Source organism: Neophocaena asiaeorientalis, unplaced genomic scaffold, assembly GCF_003031525.2.
Source record: "Neophocaena asiaeorientalis asiaeorientalis breed wild unplaced genomic scaffold, Neophocaena_asiaeorientalis_V1.1 scaffold54, whole genome shotgun sequence".
NCBI classification, from domain to species: Eukaryota; Metazoa; Chordata; class Mammalia; order Artiodactyla; family Phocoenidae; genus Neophocaena; species Neophocaena asiaeorientalis.
In genome coordinates this window covers 3,655,673-3,677,291 of record NW_020174938.1, presented here as the reverse complement: position 1 = coordinate 3,677,291, position 21,619 = coordinate 3,655,673, and the positions used below count along the sequence as shown (strand labels likewise).

Below are 21,619 nucleotides of genomic sequence, written 5' to 3'. Positions count from 1 at the left end.
CCAGGTCTTCAAGGGATGTATAATCTTAGAAGAACAGTACGTCCAAAAGCATTGCTGTAGGAGACTAAGTATTGGTGGCAGGTTTTTTTGTGTCGGTGACACCATCCCCACTTTGTGATAGTGAGGAAGTAGTATAAATAATTGCATGGTGTACTGGAAAATCTTGCATCATGATTTAATTTGCTGTCATTTTTTATGTTCCAACTTGTATTTCAGTGCAATCGACTGTTAAAGTGGTGTCCTGCCCCAGATTGCCACCATGTTGTTAAAGTCCAATATCCTGATGCTAAACCTGTTCGCTGCAAATGTGGGCGCCAGTTTTGGTAAGCAAGTGGTTTCCTAAATTGGAGTAGTGCACATAGCTTTTCTATTTATTTTTGTTAGTAAAATAGTAGAAAAAAAGCAACTATACCCCAATTTTAAAAAAAGAAAAAGAAAAAAAATAGTAGAAAATATTCTTTATCTGAGGTAGGTGGGTGATGTTGACTTTAAATAGTTTGTATTTCTTTTAAATAAAAATTAGATTAAAAAGTCACATCTTAAGATAGTTTTTCCTCTTCGTTGCTCTAACTTTTGGATTTATTTTCTTATGGGAAAAAAAATGCGGCTGTAATCACATTCTCTTGTGTGCTCCAGTGGAACGTATATGGCAGCAAATTTAAAGATCTGGGACAAAAACTCAGTTCTCATTTCTTTTTTTTTCAAGTTTATCTGTTTTATATTTATTATTACATTATTTATTGTAAATTTTAAAAGTTCTTCTCATTTCTGATTGACTGCTTATTTTGTCAAATTATGTTTGGTTCCCTTATAGCTCTTGATCTGTTTTCAGGTTCTCTCTTAGGAAATAAAATACACAGTTAGGTGTTTTGTTTTGTTTTTATTTTTTATTTATTTTTGCGGTACGCGGGCCTCTCACTGTTGTGGCCTCCCCCGTTGCCGGGCACAGGCTCCAGACGCACAGGCTTAGCGGCCATGGCTTACGGGCCCAGCCGCTCCGCGGCATGTGGGATCTTCCCAGACCGGGTCACGAACCCGCGTCCCCTGCATCGGTAGGCGGACTCTCAACCACTGCGCCACCAGGGAAACCCTTGTTTTGTTTTTAATTTCCTTTATTCTGACAAGTTTAATCTTATTCCTAAAAATATGCAGAAAATTTGGAAAGATAAGACTTAGTTGATAGATGTGCTTTCTTTAACTAAGAGTTCTTCTATGGGGTCCCTGGCCACAGCTTTCTTGGTAACCTGGATTCCTGGGAGTGCTATAGCATACTCTTTAGCCTTTGAATTTTAGGTTCAGTTTAGCAGAGAATTTCCAATATCACGTATTAGAGAGTGAAGATGATCTTCCATTCCCTTATGGATCTTTTAGGAATGAGAAGCCAGTCAAGCCAGGGGGCTCTGTAACTAACAAACATTTTATTGGTATTCCGTATCATTCTTTTTTTTTTCCTCAAACATCTATAGAATTAGACATATACATCATTAATAACTAAATATTTCCAAAAAGAGTAGGTAAACTCATAGAGATTAAATTTATGTAAAATACATGCTATTTTGGTAAAGATTAAATATGCATTATTGTTTCAGAGTTTACCCTGTAGACAGAGGGTAGAATCTGATTCCTTACCTAGTTTCAAATATACTTTTAGTATGAAATATTTCAAATACAAACTTAAGTATAGAGAATAACGAGTACTTGCATAGTTACAACCCAGCTTAATCAGAGTCATTATTTTGTTTGTTTTTGTCTAGAAATAAAACCTGACAGGTATATTTGAAGCTTCTTTTTTTTTTGCGGTACGCGGGCCTCTCACTGTTGTGGCCTCTCCCATTGCGGAGCACGGGCTCCGGACGCGCAAGCTCAGCGGCCATGGCTCACGGGCCCAGCTGCTCTGTGGCATGTGGGATCTTCCCGGACCGGGCACGAACCCGTGTCCCCTGCATTGGCAGGCGGACTCTCAACCACTGCGCCACCAGGGAAGCCCCATTTGAAGCTTCTTGATGTTCCCTTCTCCATTCCATTCCCCATGTTCATCTCCAGAAGTAACCATTATCCTGACTTCATTTAAACTGATGTAGCACTTTATTCTTCTTATTTGCAAGGGATTTTTAGCATTCCCAAATTACTTGATTAGCTAATTAATCAGCCATACCATGGTTACTTTTTCACAAGAATTTCTGTTTATTCTTAATTTATACTTTTTAAACAAATGTATATACCATGTGCCTAGAAAACAGAAAGGGATTAGCAATTAATATAGTCTTAGAGAATATGTAGACATAGTCTTTTGCTTTATACCTTGTTTGGTACAATTTATCTCTACTGGCTGAGATTCATTTGTTTGGATCATGCAGAGATATGACTTCTTTGCTTCCCACATATTGCTTACTGTGCATTAGTACTAAAGTATAGAATTACCCTACAAAGTCATTCTTTAACTCTTCATTTGGAGTGTTAAATAAAATATTTAATATATGCCTATGGCAAGCGTTGGTTGAAATTTAAATTCAAATTATTGAACATGATTTCATTTTGGTTTCAGTTAGATAGTGGTTGCAGCAAGGAATTATACGTATTAAAAACTATCAGAAAAATACAAATCTAACTATACTGATTTTATTGTCTTTACAGTTTGGTAGCTATTTAAATAGTCATCTGTTACGAAATTGTCATCATAGAATGTCTTCATGCTTACAAGTCATTCCTCATTTCACACACAGACACCCAAATATGTGTTGGTCCCAGTACTAAATGCTAAATAATTTACTGTAGAATAGAATAGGCATGGTTCCTGTCCTTGTATTTTGCAGTCACTAGAAACTGGTGAAAGTATTGAGGAACTGTAAAGCATGAAGTTGTTTGTTTACTTACAGTAGGTAGGACTTAATTCTTTTAACTCTTGTGTCACTTAACAGCTTTAACTGTGGAGAAAATTGGCATGACCCTGTTAAATGCAAGGTGAGTTTGCCTGGCATTTTCATTTTTAAATAAGGTAGTAGAGTACTTCTAAGACTTAATGACTGAAAGCCACAGCCCACAAGTTTGTTATTTATTCATTAGTAAATGGAAGATAGTATTTTGCCCTTTTTATTTCAGGTGATCTTTGCAAGTATTCAGGGAACATTCCTTAGGAATAAAGTCATCTCCTGATTATTATCAAGATAATGAGGGTTAAGGCACCTCCCTTGGAAGGCTTTGTAATTAGCTAAGGGGAATGACACACCTTGCAGCTGTGCCTCTCCTTGAGCTCTAGGTTCCCCACTTAGCTTCAGCCAGAGAAAGTTCTCCTTTGGTTGATTTTTTATGTACCTGGACTGGATATGAGAATCACAGGATTTCTTGGTTTAAAAGGTAGTAAACCCAGTGATAGTCTTATCCTTTGGTTTTTACATTTAAGCTTGACTGTATTTAAGTGTTGATGTAATTTGCTATCCTTGAGTCTTCTGTTGTACTGAAAACGGTTCCTGCTTTCAAACAGTGGTTGAAGAAGTGGATTAAAAAGTGTGATGATGACAGTGAAACCTCTAATTGGATTGCAGCCAACACAAAGGTTGGTATTTTCCTTCAGTAGACTCTTGGTATTGAAACGGATAAGGATAGGTGTATCAGCATTAGCAAAAGTAGTAAGTTTACCTAATAAAGGGCCTTGTTTTACCTTTTTCTTGATTAAGGTTTACTTTTTATTTTCAGAATTATTGCCTATTAATAATTTGCCTTTGTTTTACTGTTTGAGTTTATTTTATTGATTACTATAGTGCAATACGCACGGTACTCTGCTGTAGAAGTTTTCTTCTATCAGAAAAGCAGTAGTTGATAATTTTCCTACCCTGGGGTTTGATAATATCTTTTCATACTGTTCTTGGCTGCCTTTTAGTATACAAATGTATTATAGAGTTTTTTTCCACCTAGTTTTTTTGTTTGTTTGTTTGTTTTTTTAACTAGGCTATATTTCTGTCTTTTAAAATCCCCAGAGTTTAACTTCTAAGGAGTCATTCTTTAGGGCAGTGTTCAGTCAGAATAACCGAGTAACTTCTTATTATGTAACTGAATTGGGCTTAACAAGTTTAACATGTTTAACATGTTAAACTTCCAAAATATGATTTATTAAGAGACTTGAATCCTGAGAAATAGTGGCTGCCTTTTAGTATACAAATGTATTATAGAGTTTTTTTCCACCTAGTTTTTTTGTTTGTTTGTTTGTTTTTTTAACTAGGCTATATTTCTGTCTTTTAAAATCCCCAGAGTTTAACTTCTAAGGAGTCATTCTTTAGGGCAGTGTTCAGTCAGAATAACCGAGTAACTTCTTATTATGTAACTGAATTGGGCTTAACAAGTTTAACATGTTAAACTTCCAAAATATGACTTATTAAGAGACTTGAATCCTGAGAAATACAAGCTTTGGGGTAATATGAGTATCCTTGGTTTTTTGGTTTTTATTTTTTGAATAACATTGGTCATGATACTAGTTTCAGAATTCAGTATCTTTATGCCATGAACCACTTCTTTAACCCTAGATGAATGTCTTACAAATGCAGATAATCTTGAGCACCCTTCTTTTCTATCACTAAGTATTAAGTAAGCATTTGAATCCAAACTGTGTACCCAGCTAATTTCTTTTTTTTTTTCTTTTTTTTCTTTTTTTTGTGGTACTCGGGCCTCTCACTGTTGTGGCCTCTCCCGTTGCGGAGCACAGGCTCCGGACGCGCAGGCTCAGCGGCCATGGCTCTCGGGCCCAGCCGCTCCGCGGCATGTGGGATCTTCCCGGACCGGGGCACGAACCCGTGTCCCCTGCATCGGCAGGCGGACTCTCAACCACTGCGCCACCAGGGAAGCCCCCCAGCTAATTTCTTAGTAGAAAATTGTGTAAACGTTCAATCTTACATCCTATTCGTATAGGAAGTGACTTGGGTGATGGATAATAGGGCTATTCATGGGCTATTCATTTTTATTATTGTCTTTCATATATGAAGATGATGTTTTAAAGACTATTGAGTTGTTTGACCAGAGTTAGTTACAGCTTTGCACTCTTCCATCACTCAATCTCAGGATACTGATAAGAATGAGTGCTTAAATGATGAAGGCCAGCACATGATTTTATACCATTAGTACTCTGCTCTACCCAAAAAGATTAAAATATATGTATACATTTCTATCTCCCAGAAAGCATTAGCAGTAAAACAGTGAGTCCTGTGGCATAAAACAAATGGCCACATCTTTGAGGAATGTAGTTTTGAAGTTGATATTTCTGTGCTCTCTAAAACCATCATGATAAACATTCCTTATGGCACTCAAAAAAACCTAACTATAATGTCAGGAAGTGGTTGCTTTTGTTATTTTTTAAAACTTTCCTGGTAGCCAAGCATTCTTTTTCAAAAATTGAAGATTTCCCCACCAGAAATGTTCATTAAAATCCCAGAATCTGCTTTCAAACTAGTATTTAGAATAGGGCAGTTATATTTTCCCTAAGTAGTTTGATTAAACTGTAGCCCTCTTTCGGCATCTAGAAAAATCCCCAAGTACTCTAAATCCCCAAGATGTTTAAAATAGGGAGTATAGGCTTGAATATGCTTTGAGTTTGTTTAGAAGGTAGAATATTAAGCAAGAATGGCAATTTGTAATAACAGATTTATCTACTTGGCAGTTTTGAGATGAAACTGAGGAGTTTTTCTCCTGAGACATTTCAGAAGCTTATTTTTTTTATTAGCTTTTTTAAAGGATTTGCAGATTGTTGGTATATTAAGAAATTAATACTAATTAGTTAATTATAGCTAAGAAATATAGAATGAAACAGATATATTAGGCCTGGAATTTGCTTCTTTGGGAAAATGTATGTTTTTATGTGAGTGACTTCAAAAATTTGATTGAAAATGTATAATTAAATATTGCTGTATTGACCTATTGAATTACTATAGTTTATGGGTAGTGTAGTCTGTTCACAGTAGCTGAATTGCAAGCAGTATAATGGGTGATACTCTCGCCCCGTTATGGGAGTAACAGATGTCAGATACAAAAATGTACAACAAAATCCAAGCTTTACATCTTATAGTTTTATTAAAAATAATGAGTAAGTTTAATTTTCTAGATTTTTCAAGAGAAAAAAAAAGTGCCTGCAGGGTAATAACTTTGGCTCATTACCAACCGAGAAAATGATACAGTCTTGGAAAAAAGAAAAGTGATCTCTGTAGCACAATTGTAAATGGACCACAAGAAAGTTGGGAAATTCAGTAGCCACAAAAAGAATTTACCAATCTTGCTTGCCTGATTCCTGAGGCCAAATTGCTTGGGTTTGTATCCTGACTCTACCATTTGCTACCTGTGTGACCTTGGACTAGTTTCTTTAAAATTTTCTTAGTTTATTCATCTGACACATGGAAATAGGAGTAGGGCCACTATAAAGATTGTGAGTTAATGCATATAAAACACTGAGTACAGTGCGTGGGATACAGGAAGTACTCAATGATTATTTCTAGATGACACTGGAAGGATATATTATATTTACATGGAGAAAATGTTTACCCTCCCATAAAACTATGATTAGTATGTGTTTGGTTAAAAGTACTTAAAATGTTTTTGTCTCCCAACCCCACTAAAACAAATCCTTAAGTTGTTAATAGCCAGTAATAATAACTCATTTTCAATGGTACTTATTAAGTGTTTGACACTGAGTGCTTTACATGTATTAATCACAATAAATATGGTATTTAAAATAAACCAAATCTAAAACTGGCTTCTCCTCAGTGTAGCATTGACACCAACTTTATAGTTTCTCTTCATAGGAATGTCCCAAATGCCATGTCACAATTGAGAAGGATGGCGGTTGTAATCACATGGTCTGTCGTAACCAGAACTGTAAAGCAGAGTTTTGCTGGGTGTGTCTTGGCCCTTGGGAACCACATGGATCTGCCTGGTAGGTTGGGGAAATGAAGGGAAGAACATGTTCACATAAGTATGTGATATATCTGCCACATATTATGAATAAGGTTTCTACCTCATGAAAATCACCATCTAGATAAATGAATACAGTGTGTGATCAGTGTTAAAAGTATATGCAAGATATCCAGAGAGAGGGATTAATAAGGCTTATCTCACAGATCATATAACAGTTGAGTTGAACTTCAAGGAGGACTAAGGGTTCATTTGTTTAAAAAGTGGTAGGAATAACAGGGCAAAAAGAGCCGCATGAACAATGGTAGAATGATGTGAAAGTACATGACTCATCCAGAAAAGAGTTGCATTGTCTAATATGTCTTTCTAGATAATAGTTGAAAACTAAGAGACTTGGCAAAACCCCTTCCACAGTTGTGTTTTAGTTACCTTGCACCGCCATTAGACAAAAAATTTGTTCCAACTTTAAAAATTGGAGAAATTGCCCAATGCAATCCAGATTTTTAGCCTCTCTTTGAAACATAGGAACAGGCCTGCATTTCTGTTTGGCAGAAATCACCTGGAATCGATTAGTAGCCCTTTAGATGGAGCCTTTACTTTGCAGTTTGTTTTCCCAAGACCGGAGCTTATTGGCATTTTCATATACCATGATGGCACTAGTCACATTTGGTAGCAATATATACCTTTGTTCCAAGTACGTTTCTTATCAATTTGGGAAAAATGCAAGTTAGATTGAGGATGCCTTGATGCATTTTTCTCAAAATGAGAAAAATGGGAGCTAGCACATCTCCCGGTAAAAGTGGAAATATTTTTGGGTGTTACAGTATGCAAATTGCCTGTTTCATTCATTTGTATTACTTGGCTGTCTCCTATTGGTGTTGAGTGTGTGGCCGCCCAAATTGTGGGGAATAGGAAAAGAGAAAGTAGGCTGGGACCTAAAGTAGTTTGGACATTATCAGAAGGGTTTTAACTGGGAGTGACAAGATTAGATCCGCAGTTCAGATGAGAAGATTCTGTATTATGTGTTTTACTTACATACGTTATCTGGACATTGTGACTGCTTTGTAGAGCGTGGGTGGGAGGGGAAGAAATTGCAAGTTCAAGACAAGATGAGGAGGATCTGAACTTAAGACAGTGGCAAGTCTTCCCTTTTAGATTCATTAATTAGAGGAATAGTAAGAGGGATTATTTGTCTGAAATTAATTCTGAACCAGGTAAAAACTAATTGCTTAGATAGAAGTAAAGAAAGTGATTTTACCACTGTCAGAGCCAAGGAAAGGTATTTGGGGTATAGGTACTCTAGGCTTTAGGAGGTCAAACTGGGGAATTAGTGTTCCTGGAAACTAAATTCACTCAAATTTATTTAAACAAGCCTAGTGAAGGGGAGAGGGAATAGGAAAGAGATATTAAAGAGACTCTGTGTGTGTGTAAGGAAATCTCTGATCACAACTCAAATTTTCAATGAGCTGTATTGAAAAATGGAAAGGGTACAAAACAAATGATGGATACAGAAGAATGAAGAATGGCCTGGACCAGGGATGTCAGAAATGTTGCCTGTGTCTTTAACATTGCAGGTATATCATGCTGTGCTTTCTTGTTTACATCTGAAAGTGCCTCAGAAATCTTCAAAAAAGCATTCCAAGTAGCACTATCAGTCATCTGAGTTAGAAGTATAGATGGGCCCTGCTTGCTTTCTTGGCCTTAAAATTCTTAATGTTGGCAGATTAAAGCCCAGAATGACTTGAGGCTTAAAAGTATCTGAAAATATCAAAAGGAAAGTATAAAAGGATGTATCAGATAGAAAGAAGAGGTGTTAATAGTTGACCAGTAGAGGGCAAGAAGAGGCAGTCTTTGGGCTAACTTAAGTAGAGTAATTATTGGTAAAAGAGGATTATAACCCAGGCTGGGGGAAAATTAATAAGTCTCCTGACTCAGATGATTTGTGATCTGGGTTACTTTAAAAACTCCAAGATGAGATCAGTGAGCCATTGTTGGTTATTTCTGAGTACTTACGGAAAATGGAAAGGTACCAGAGATTGAGAGCAGACAGAATGTAATCCCAAATTTCCAAAATTTCTGATTCCACAAGCTGCATATGAACTGTATAACTTAGTTTTTCTCTTATGTGAAATTCCAGAATCAAATGGTATTATTAGGTTGATGGATTAGGGAATGTTTGGTAGATTTCAGCAAGGTATTTCATTGTGGACTGAGAGGTTTGTGGCCTAGGCTGTGAATACGGACAGGGAGGTTTGGGATTAATTGAATGACCATTTCTTGGAGTACAGATAATAGGTTTGTGCCTTCTAGTGGAACGCTTTAAAGGTTTGCTGAAAAGCTTTGTCCTCATTTTTTTATTCACATCAACTATATACTGCTTTTCTGGTCAGTTGTACTAATGATTTTCTTAAACTAGTATAAGAATCTTGTATACATTTTGGGGTAACATCAAAGAGGGATATTGACTATATAAACCATTATAATCCTGAAGGACTTGGCAAGCTGGAATAATGAATCCAGTTTAACAAGATTTACATTAAATTCAAAATTCTTCTAAGAAGATTACTGTTAAAAGACTCTGAAGACATGAACTCACTAGTTAAGAGCATGGGCCTCAGTTGCCAGATGGGCATAAGTTTAGTTTCCATCTCTGAAGCTCTATTTTTGTGACCTTAAATATGTTGCTTATCTTCTCTTCATCTGCTCAATGAGGATAATATTTCATAAGGTGCTTGAGGGGATTAAACGTGATAGTACAGTTGAAGTCCTTAGTAAGTTGGATGGTATGTAGTTCACACTCCGTATACATCAGCTGCTCCTGTAATGTAGGTTCCCATAAAAGAAAACAGAGGAACAAGGGAAGTGCCAGTTTTATACATCTCCACTCTGAGCTGACCTCTCTAGGAAGATTCAGTGATTCTTGTAAACTGTAATAGCATATAAAGCACATAGCACAGTACCTGTTACATAGCAGTCTGTCAGCATTTGGTTTTCTTTGGTGTGTATACAAGTGAAAATAAGGTGAGTAATTCTGGAAAAACTGGGAATATTTGGCTGAATAACAGACAACCTAGGAGATGAGGTGATCTCTTTCTTCAAAAATTGAATTAGAAGTTCAAACTACAGTTGGTAGGTGGAAGTTCTAGAATAAGAGTGTTTTCTAATGATTATCGGTAAGCTGAATTGAATGGACTGCCTCAGGAGGTGGAGAACTGCCTGTTACTAGTAGAGAACTGACACACTATTATGGAAAGGATTCAAACACTAGGGGTGTTTGTTTGTTTTTTTGCACCTCAGTTTATCTGTGTAAAGGAGAGTATTGGTTCTAAGTAATCTCTAAATCCAGGCTAAAATTCTGTGATTTGTTCCCTTTTCATTGATTTATGGCTTTATGGAATCCTCTTCACTTACTTTAAGGTACAACTGTAACCGCTATAATGAGGATGATGCAAAGGCAGCAAGAGATGCTCAGGAGGTAAGTACATTTATTTTCAAACAGTTGAACAGGAATATGCATTTTATGTTGATGAGGGAATGATTTAGCTGGAGTGTTCAGTTCTGAAAGATTTGTTGAAATGACACTCCAGTAAATACTGGGTATCTGTGTACCTGTAGAGAGGGGATCTTATGCAAAATGCATATCAGGAGTATTCCTATTTATAAGTTTGTTTGCATTTTTAAAATTAATCTAGCACACTTTCAGGTTTCAGTAGTCTTCAGTATCAAGACTTTCCCTTCCCAGCAAGGAGACTAAAGAACAATATTTGTTAAATGGCACTGCTGCAATTTATATGCAGTCTTACTTCTTTTAATTAATTAATTATCTCATTGTTCATCAAGAAGCTCTAATGATTTTAGGTGAGCTGATTTGGAATGAACTGTCTCAGGAGGTAGGGATTTCCCTCTTACTGGATAGGGAAATAACCCACTATTGTAGTAGAAGGGATTCAAATCCTAGGTGTGGATTAGATTCGGTAACACTTTTAGTTCCTTTCAGCCTGATAATTCGGTCATAATTGTAGAATCCTGGAATTTAATCATTCCTTACATTTATCGATTCTGTGTTGGAATTCCCCAGTTGTCCCCCCAAAATCTTTTTAAATGGCTCGTCTTGCCAGGATGCAATCCAAAACAAAACCTGTTTGTTATTGTTTCACTTTTTAAATGCTTCTCTAAAATTTATTATAATTTAAATTACCATAAATACAAAGGAATATATTTATATAACCTAGGCAGTCATATTACAGACATTCAAAATATTTGTGATCCTTTTAAAGGAGGAAAAAAACCCCACAAATTCCAATGTTGATTTAAATTATATTTATTATAATACGACTTAACTATGTTTAAACATAAAACTAGCTGTAAACTCTTAAGCAACTATACAACCAAACCAAGAAGACCACAAAACCAGTGGAACTCAAGTTAAAACTAATTTGACAGATAAGTTATTTGCTGAAATTAAATTACTGTTGATAGACTGTTGTCAGACCAGGTTTTTTAAATTTAGGGTTACCCGTACTACTAAGTGCCATGTGATAATTTGTTCTCCCACCAGTTTTCTATATCTCACCTATTGTACATTCACCCCTACAGTGCATCAAAATTTGATTTGATCAGAATTTATTATTAATATATTCTTTTATCACTTATTATTCTCAACTCTGGTGCAGTTTAAGTAATCCTGCTTGATGCCAGTTTTAGCCATTTCACAAATGTAAGACCTGAAAACGTTGATTCTCATAAGTTCATTCATATGGCCCGGAGTGTTTGTGTTTTCTTTAGGTTATTATCAGATTTTTAATACTTAAACATTCCGTGGTCTGTTTAAACCAGATCATTTGGCACCCCTACTCCAGTTTTGTCTAGCATCCTTAGACTCCAGTTTGAGAAACATCACCCCATGTAATCTTTATATACAAAACTCTACAATGACAGTCATGCTTTTCTTACCTCCCATTTGGAATCAATTCTACCGTTGCATTTTTATTTAGCTCAGTTTGTCATTGCATCTCCTTCTGTTTTGGGTTTGTTTGTTTTTAAATCTTAGCCCTCATGGCTTTCTGCTTCTGTTTTAAGCAGTCACAGTTGTTTTAAATTCTGCTGAAGAGACCATAAATTTTCCTAAAATTTTCTTCTAATTTTGATAATATTTTTTTTGAGTCCATAGAGAACTGTTCTGTTTCTCTTATGCTGCATTACATTTTTCCTAATAACCATGTTAGACTTTTAGTTTTTACTTATCCTGAATGAAGAGTAGTCTAGTTAGATCTAGCCAGAATATGGTATTTGCTGACAACAAAAAGTATATGGGTTATCCTTGGCCTTACCTGGTCTGCATTTGGGTACTGGTAGAATCCCTTTCTGAGGTCCACAGGGAGGGTGGATTATTGAGCATAGCTTCTAAGCCCTGCTAATGTGTAGATTGTAGGTGCTAGAATGCATTATTTTTCTAGCTCATTTCTTTTGGACTAAACTAGAGTCTTCCGATCCTTTGGGTGTACAGGGAAGAATTTCGTATGAGTGCCTGTATTTGTTTGTTTATTTAAGTGGGAGCCATATCTCCCAGAATGGAGCACACCATTGCACACATCTAGCATATTCTTTCCTCACTTCCCCTACTTCCATACTCAGGCCTAGTGTTTTCTGGGAGTTGTAGTGCTTAAAAAGTACTAGAAGGTTGGCACACAATACAGAAAGAACATAGATGGTACTTTGAGTGCCTTGGAAGGATGTTGCCTGTGTTGTAGAAAGTTGTTGACTTAATATACTATGCCACAGTTATGACAGGGGTGGACATTTGAATTTTCTTTTCTTTCTGTTTTTAATTTTTATTTATTTTTTTGGCTGCACTGTGCAGCTTGCAGGATCTTAGTTTCCTAACCAGGGATCGAACCCAGGCCCCTGGCAGTGAGAGTCCTTATCACTGGACCACCAGGGAATTCTCTGAATTTTCTTATCTACTAGACTTTCTTTCTTTTCATATTAGGTGCTAGAGATAACAAGATTATTTTCTTTTTTTTTTGGCCAGCTGGGCCTCAAGGCTTGTGGGATCTTAGTTCCCTGACCAGGGAATTCCCTGAATTTTCTTATCTACTAGACCTGTGAGTTGCCAGATAGTAAATATTTTCAGCTTTGCAGACTATATAGTCTCTGTTACAATTACTCAATTCTGTCCCTGCTCTTGAAATGCTGACTCAACCATAGACTTAAAAGAGTGGGCATGGCAGTATTCCAAGTTAACTTAGTTTACAAAAATAGGCAGCAGCTGGATTTCACTCACAGGCCAGAGTTTGCCTACCTCTGTTCTAAGCAGTCAGGTTGTTGTTTTGTTTGTTTTTCCAAAGTGTTTTCAGGATACTGGTTGCATTTCTCAATCCAGATTCTGGCATTTGATTAAAAATGGGTCTTATTTGCAGTGTTGGTGTGGGTTTTCTTTCATGTTGATTTTAAAGGTATTTTAGTGATGCAAGCTGTTTGAGAATTGTTGGTCACATTAAATCGAATGCTGGTATCGTTAAGTCCTATAACATACATTTTAATATGTGATTTAGGTTTTCCATTTCATCTTGGGAATTTGACAGGCTTAAAAATATTAGTGCTTTGGGGGGAGATAAAATGCCAAGCAGTTTATTTTCTACATATTATATTTTTAGATATAATTGGAGTAATTTTCCATCGTGTAAGCATTGATTTAAATACCTACCTGACTGCTGAAATAATATGGCTTGTGTAGGTTTTTTGAGGTGTTTCAATGTTGTATGATACTGGATCATGTGATTGGCTAGTTATGTGGTTCAGAGATAGTATTTCTAAGCAAGAGACCAAGCATAGGGCCTAGTAGTATCTGTGCTGTTAGTAGGCTTTAAGGCGTGAGGAGAGGAAGAGGAGGTGATAGTAAAAGAAAAGAAATATGTATGTGTGGTAGGAAACCCTTCCATGGTGGTTGCATTTAACAAGCATTTATCATTTTCTGCGTATTAGGTGCTAGAGATAACAAGACGACTTTTTTTTTTTTTTTGGCCAGCTGGGCCTCAAGGCTTGTGGGATCTTAGTTCCACCAGGGATTGAAACTGGGCCCTTGGCAGTGAGAGCAGAGTCCTAACCACTGGACCGCCAGGGAATTCCCCCAAGATTACTTTTTTAAAACTGTATCTCCTCTAGAGATTTACAGTATAATGGGAGAGACCTATGTGAATTCTTTTTGCAGTATGATAAATAATATAAAACAAATTTAGACCTGATATTTTTTATATATATATATTTATATTTTTGTAATACTTCATGTACTTTAAAAGACTTCATAAAACTGTAGTACCATAATTATGTTTGTATATATATTTATTGTATTATTTTATAATTATACTATATTATATACTTAAAGCAGTACTTTGTTAATATCAACTATCCAGTGTTCAAATGGTCCCCATTTATCTCATAAACTTTCTTTTATAGTTGGTTTAAATCAGGATCCATACAGGTGCACAAGTTGGATGTGATCCTCTAATCTATAGGTCCTTTCAGTTTTTTGGTTTTTTGGGGGTTTGTTTTTCTTCCCTTGCCATTTGTTTGTTGAGGAAACTAAGCTATTTTTCTTGTAGAATTTAACACATTCTGGATTTGCTGATTGCAACTCCCTGGTTTTATTTAATAGGTTCTTCTATCCCTGAATTTCCTGAAACTGGTGGTTAATTCTAGATAATTGAATTCAGACTCGATTTGGGGAGGGGTGTGGAAAGAACACAGAACACTTAACTGGTGGTACTGTATAGTTTCTGTTCCATTATATTAGGTGTTATATGATGTCTGGTTGCCTCTCTTTTGTTTTCTACTTTAAAATATTGATGTACCTTATTACATACCACAGAACAGAGCTATCCAGTAGAACATTCTGTAATGATGGAAATGTTCTTTATTACCACTATCTAACATGGTAGGCACTGACTGCGATATGGCTGTTGAACACTGAGGAACTGAATTTTTTACTTTAATAGCCACCTGTGACTAGTGGCTGCTGTATTGGAAAGTACAGCTGTAGGACATTCAAAAAATACTAAATAACAAAGGTAGCAGTAGATGTTTCTTTGTTCCCGATTTTAGCCTAAATTCCTATACTGTTTCATCAGTAAATATGATATCAGCTTTTGTGTATATATAATACATTTGTTATAATTATGTGACCTTAATTTTTCTTAATGGGACAGCGATCTAGGGCAGCCCTTCAGAGGTACCTGTTCTACTGTAATCGCTATATGAACCACATGCAGAGTCTACGCTTTGAGCACAAACTATATGCTCAGGTGAAGCAGAAAATGGAAGAGATGCAACAGCACAACATGTCCTGGATTGAGGTGCAGTTCCTGAAGAAAGCAGTTGATGTCCTCTGCCAGTGTCGTGCCACACTCATGTACACTTATGTCTTCGCTTTCTACCTCAAAAAGAATAACCAGTCCATTATCTTTGAGGTAGGAATAGTTACTGAGTGGGGAAAAAAACCACCTGTGTGTCATAGGACTACTTGCCTTTCATAGATATATAGAGTTTTAAAGCTTACTCTCTGCCCAAAAATGTGGATTAAAAGTTTAGTGTTAAGGGTTTCCCTGGTGGCGCAGTGGAAAGGAATCTGCCTGCCAGTGCAGGGGACATGGGTTTGATCCCTGGTCTGGGAGGATCACACATGCCGCGGAGCAACTGGGCCTGTGCGCCACAACTACTGAGCCTGTGCTCTAGAGCCCGCGTGCCACAACTACTGAAGCCCGCGTGCCTAGAGCCCATGCTTCGCAACCAGGGAGGCCACTGCAATGAGGAGCCTGCGCACCGTGGCGAGGAGTGGCCCCTGCTCGCCACAACTGGAGAGAGCCCTGCGCTCAGCAACGAAGACCCAACACAGCCAAAGATAAATAAAATGAATAAAAATTTTAAAAATTAAAAAAGCAAAGTTTCGTGTTTATTAGGAAGATACAAGAAATTTAGATTTCTTGCTGTAAACTACGTTCAAAGTGATGTGGTTTAGCCAGCTAGTGATTTAGTGTGCAGGCTCTGGAATTAGCCCTGAATTTGAATCTTGACTTCATCACTTTTTAGCTCTGTTGACTTGAAGCAAATTACTTAACCTCGTCTATATCTCTATTGTAGCATGGGGATAATTTTTCTATAAATGTTAAGAGGTTTAAGTGAGACAATCCATGTTTAATGCTTATGTAACACCTGGCACGTCGTAAGTTCTTTCAAAAGTCTTTATTCAGGCAAAACTAATACATGGTATTAGAAGTTAATATGGTGCTTGCCTTTCGTGGAGAAGTGATGACTAAAAGGGGGACTTTTAGCAGTAGAGGTTTTTCAAGTAGAGATGCTCATTTAAAATTGATGCATGCAACATTGATGTTGATAGATGGCTGGGTAATAACAGTGACTAGTAGATGGGAATTTATATGGGTAAATATATAGAACTAGCCATAGTAGTAAAGGATAACAAAATTTTAATCTTCCATACAGTGTTCTCTTATAAGAAGTAGATAATCTAGCTAGATACAAAGAATAATGGGTTTCTTATTTTTCCTCAAGCTTTAGCCAATAGCAGTTTTCAGAACTGGAAGATTCCAAAAACTTTTTCTTATGTCCTTTCAGATTGTCCTTAATATTCTCCCAGAGGTAATGGATAAATCTTTAGTTTTTTAATGTTTAAAAAATTGTCCTGGACAAGAAAAAACAAGTTGTTAGGGGTGAAAGTGATGAAGGGCTTTACAGGTGCAGTTAAACCACCTGTGAAAATTACAAAATTGGTGTTGAGCCACAGTCTATCAAGGAAGCAGCTAAGATGGTTTATCTTTTAGCTTTCTTTTGAAGGCAAAATTTACTATATATTCTTCTTCCTCTTACAGAATAACCAAGCAGATCTAGAGAATGCCACAGAGGTGCTCTCGGGCTACCTTGAACGAGATATTTCCCAAGACTCTCTGCAGGATATAAAGCAGAAAGTACAAGATAAGTACAGGTAAGGTTTTCTCCAGTAGTTGTTGAACAAAAATGTCGGCCACCGGTGGTCTGGTATGCCTTAGTGGAGAAGTTAGATGATGGTGAAACTTGGGTTTAGCATATTCAGTAACTGAGCAGCTGCCATGTTTCTCACAGATTGCTTCTGTCCTTTGGGCAACAGATTCCAGATAGTGCTAGTCAGGCGTAGGGAGGAAATCAGCCGTTTATCCCACTGGCTGATTCTGCTTCTTCCATGCAGTTTTGTCTATGTAGTTGCTGTCCTGACAGGAAGAAGGAGCCCCAAAAGGGCAAGTGGCTATTAGGATGAGGGGTGAGATTAGGATGCTGGCCCTAGCCTAGGGATCTTGTGGATCATGGCTGTTGACAAGTGAGCTACCCAGACTTTTTAAAGAGTTTTTCTGAGGAGAAATTTACTTTGTCCTAGAGATAGGTCATACTTTAAGATATGTTACCACTTAAGTAAAAGATGCAGAATGTTTGCTTTCTCAACATGGAGCTCTTTCTCCCACAGTTGTTTTCTGGCAAATACTAATATCTTTTTAATAGTAGTAGAAATCTCTGGGAATTTGGAAGACTTGGAGATGTAGTCCTAAGTAACATTTTCACTTCCCTTAGCCAGCAATAGCTGCCACTAGTACTTTAAGGTTTTACAGATGTGAATAAATAACCCCTGAAACTACTTCTTCCTAAAACTGTTTACTTACCTGTAGAATGACAAGATTGAGTCAGATGATTTCTAAGGCCTTTATTTTATTGCTCTAGAATTAATTTCCCAAAACTGGGAACTTCAAAAAATACCTTTTTAAAATGAGAAATAGTCATGTCTTTACATCTAGACCTGAAAATGTGCCTCTTAAAAACAAAAACAGGTGCTTGGGGGAATTCCCTGGCGGTCCAGTAGTTAGGACTCGCAGCTCTCACTGCTGAGGGCCCGGGTTCAATCCCTGGTCAAGGAACTAAATCCCACAAGACATGCGGAACAGCCAAAAAAAAACAGCACAACAACAACAAAAAGCAGGTGCTTGGTTCTGAGTCTGAATAAACTGTAGGGACCTTAAAAAATAAGTAAATGCCTCTTTTTTTTAATTATTGGAGGCTGACAATGGGTTTTTTTTTTTTTTCTCTTTGATTACAGATACTGTGAGAGTCGACGAAGGGTTTTGTTACAGCATGTGCATGAAGGCTATGAAAAAGATCTGTGGGAGTACATTGAGGACTGAGAATGGCCCTGCATAAAATGAACTCTGAAAACTTTATCGTCTAGAGTGCTCATGCAATTAAAACAAACAAAACAAAACAAATACAAACAAGGAGGCACTAAGCCTATTCTGACACCACTGGTCTATAGTACCAGAATTCTGTTTTGTTAATGGAAAGTTTAAGTAAATTATATTGTAATAAAAAAAGGTAGATAAACCATTGTACAACAGTATTCTAGGCCGCCAACAAAAGTGTGACAGACACACTAAAAGCCCTCCAACTTTAACTTGTAACGTAGCTTCGTTCTCAAAGCTGACTCCTTTTTTTCATTTTCTTTTTCCTGAGTGTAGTACAGTTAAAATTTAAAATAGCTCTTTGACACTGCTTTTCATGTCCAAACCAGCCATTTTGTTGTACTTTGGTAAAGGACCTCTTCCCCTTCCTCCCCTGCACATACAGATACACCCAAACACGCAGACTGTCTCTTTCTCGTACCCCAAGGTCATGAGTGAATGATGAGTAGTTCCTTGTAAAGAAAATTCTTGGGGCGGGGAAGAGGGTAGGCAGAAAGAGGGGTTAAACAAACAAACAAAAAAAAAAACAAAAAAACTTTGTATATGACTTTTAAAACAAGAGGACAACACAGTATTTTTCAAAATTGTATATAGCGCATATGCATGGACAAAGCAAGCGTGGCACGTGTTTGCATAATGTTTAATTACAAAAAATATTTATTCTTTAAAAATCTTCAAGATTATGTCTTTTGCTGTGCATTTTCTTTCAGTTTGCTTTATCTTTCCAGGGTTGAGGGTTGGACTAAAAGGTGTGTTGGTTTAGCACCTCTGGAAGACCTATCTAGAGCTCTTTGATTTCCCTTTCCTGAGATTACTTTGCCCTCTCTGGTTTGATATGTTTGTTGCTAGCCATGGGCCTCATGCCCTGAATTCCCAGCTCCTGGTTGGGTATAGAGAAGTCAAGTTCTGACTAAATGCCATGGCCTGATAAGGGCTGCAACAGGGAGCTTTGCTGCTGCAATTCAAGAATCACCCAGTCCCTAACCTCATCCCTCTCCACGGCCTCATGCATCTACGTAAGCCTTTGTGTGCCCGTGTCATATAGCTGAAGGCTTCCTGTCACATCCAGAGGAAACATTTCAAAAAATTTTTCCCTTAATTGCTGCTTTGAGCCTTTTAAGATTTTAGTTATGGCTCTTCTCTCACCCCTTCTTTACGTTAGGGTGTCAGATAGAATGTTTTTCCTTTAAATATAAATAAATAGCCATTCACTTAGTTTCAGATTGTGAATTAAAAATGGCAGATACTGAAATTGCTTATGTGTGTTGCTGTGGGTTCAGTTTGAAGGCAAACACCCTAGAACTTGATATTCCCATCTAGTGCATTTAAATAGAAACCACTGTTTGCTTCTTTTCTATTGTCAGCAAATAGGAGAATTAATAACGTGTTTTAGCTGTGATGTCCATTTTTATGAAATTTCTACTAAGAGCTATGTTAAAAGTAAAGGGTGGTGGTGGTTTTATTAACTATGTATCTGTTTAGGCCATTCTTGCTGTGGTATTTTTCAACAGATTAGCATCCCTAAATCTGTCAGTTTTATACAGGAGTACAGAGTGAACTAGGCAACTAGATTGAGGTCTTAATACTAAATACCACTTGTGGCTGAAGGACCTCTTTGTCTTCCTCTAAATGTCTTGCGCCTAGGGAGTGTTTACCGTTTGTGAGGCAGCTTTGTCTGCTCTTGCATTGTACATCTTATTACATCATTGGGAAGTAGGTTCACTTTCCTCTGGCCTTTTGCCTAAGTTAGGCTTTGCTAAATCAACCCTACTTTTCCTTTTAGAAAAGGTTGTTACATGAGATGTACTTGCAACTATTCTTTTCCCATCAAAAATCAGTGAATGTTTGCTGAATATATTATGCTGCTTCCTTAAACCACTTGTTGCTTTAGGATCAACTTTACCTGTACCTTTTATCCTCCCTTCTCTTGCCACTTTAGGTGCAAATCTGAACTCGGTGTCTGCTTCTTCCGTATTCTCTTCTCCTCCCCTTTCCCTGTCAACCATTTGACTTTATTTTCAATGACTGCATCAATCTTAAAAGACATTTATCAAAACTAAGGATTTTTTTTTTAAAGAAAGCTTGAATAAGTTCCTTTCCCTGGTAACTTTGAAAAGCAGCCAGAGTTGCTATCTAGATATATGTGGTTCCATTAAAATGTTTTGTGTATGTGTGGTGTTCTTAAAAAACCTTACCAGTTAACTGCAGTATGTAAGTTTGAGTGTCATAAATCCTTTTTATATGCTCCCCTTACAAGAAGTATCCAAAAACAATGTGTGCACTTCATAATATCAGCCCCCACCCATGGAGGAACAGCGCTTTTTAGAGCTGCTTTCTAGTTTCAGTGTTGGCATATTACCTGAGGGTATAGCAATTGTGGGTGCATTCCCTAATTTGTATGGATCAAGATGAATTGGCATTTTCCATTTCCAGGCTTTTAACAGCTGTCTCCATATTTGACAGAATTCCCTGAGTTAATTGCTTTCATTGTTAGTAACTTCAGTGACCCCAGCTGGGATAGGCAAGCCATATTGTATGACAGCTTCCCTGTTTCACCTACCTAAGTCTTTCTGTCAGAGGGCTCTATTCATGGTCAGCACCAGGGTCTCCCTGTCTTCTTGAGGTCTTCTGAAAAGTGCATGCTTCATCTGAACAATTCATCGAGCAGTAGATGGACTTTAAATGATTTACAATAAAATGTCGATCCAAAGCACAGGATACAAACCACAGTGGTAAAATTGAGTACTATATAATATCATCAGACTCTAAATTCTGTGTAATCTGCTGCGACCCAGATTGTATGTGTTTTATGTGTGTTTAAATAAATACATTAAATACACAGGTGTATACATACACACAAATATAACAGATCCAAGACTGACTGACTTGATTTGAAATGGTTGAATCTGCAGTGTACAATGTGGATCAACCATGATTAGGAACTGAAATTTAGTATAAGAGAGAAAAGGACTTGATGTAACAAAATCTTTTAGCTACAAATCCCAGTATAGAGCACTTGGGGGATGGGAGGGGGCGGGTTGGTGAGACAATCAGATCGGTAAATTGATTAAATGCTCCTAACCCTGTAATTTTGTGCATAGAGCACCCTGTGCTGTGGAAATAACTGTTCTTAGATTTTCATTGTAACTGGACTGTTCAGGTTGCCCAGAGGGAAAGAACATTCCTAATTCTAATAAAATAAACTTTTATTTTGTTATTCCATTAGTTACTTATGTTTATTTTTATAGTTAAAAAAAAAAGACGGTGGCCTAACAGTCACCTGTATTATGTGCCTTATTCACTGTTCCTACTTAACATGAAATGTCAAGGTTTGGTTCAGTTTCTTTTCAGGGAACTGTGAATGAGACTATCCCCAACAATTACCTTGGTTAATGAAGCCTTCAGAGCATTTTCTGGAAGACTTCCAATTTCTGTGTCTTGAACATTGAATTTAGATTGCT

The 21,619-nt window shown here is 37.0% G+C and overlaps 1 protein-coding gene across 2 annotated transcripts in view; it reads left to right on the top strand.

Annotated features, from left to right (window-relative positions):
* ARIH1 (ariadne RBR E3 ubiquitin protein ligase 1) overlaps positions 1-21,408 on the top strand; it is a 120,092-nt gene extending 98,684 nt beyond the window's left edge. The window contains exons 7-14 of one of the 2 annotated variants that reach the window (XM_024761718.1): positions 217-323; positions 2,919-2,961; positions 3,482-3,553; positions 6,780-6,910; positions 10,306-10,363; positions 15,093-15,353; positions 16,770-16,882; positions 18,020-21,408. In XM_024761718.1, the coding sequence (XP_024617486.1) occupies positions 217-323; positions 2,919-2,961; positions 3,482-3,553; positions 6,780-6,910; positions 10,306-10,363; positions 15,093-15,353; positions 16,770-16,882; positions 18,020-18,104 (870 nt within the window). In that variant the 3' untranslated portion in view covers positions 18,105-21,408. The remainder of the gene's footprint in view (positions 1-216; positions 324-2,918; positions 2,962-3,481; positions 3,554-6,779; positions 6,911-10,305; positions 10,364-15,092; positions 15,354-16,769; positions 16,883-18,019) is intronic. The other variant, XM_024761719.1, reaches the window with a different exon arrangement.
* The last annotated feature ends 211 nt before the right edge of the window (positions 21,409-21,619 follow it).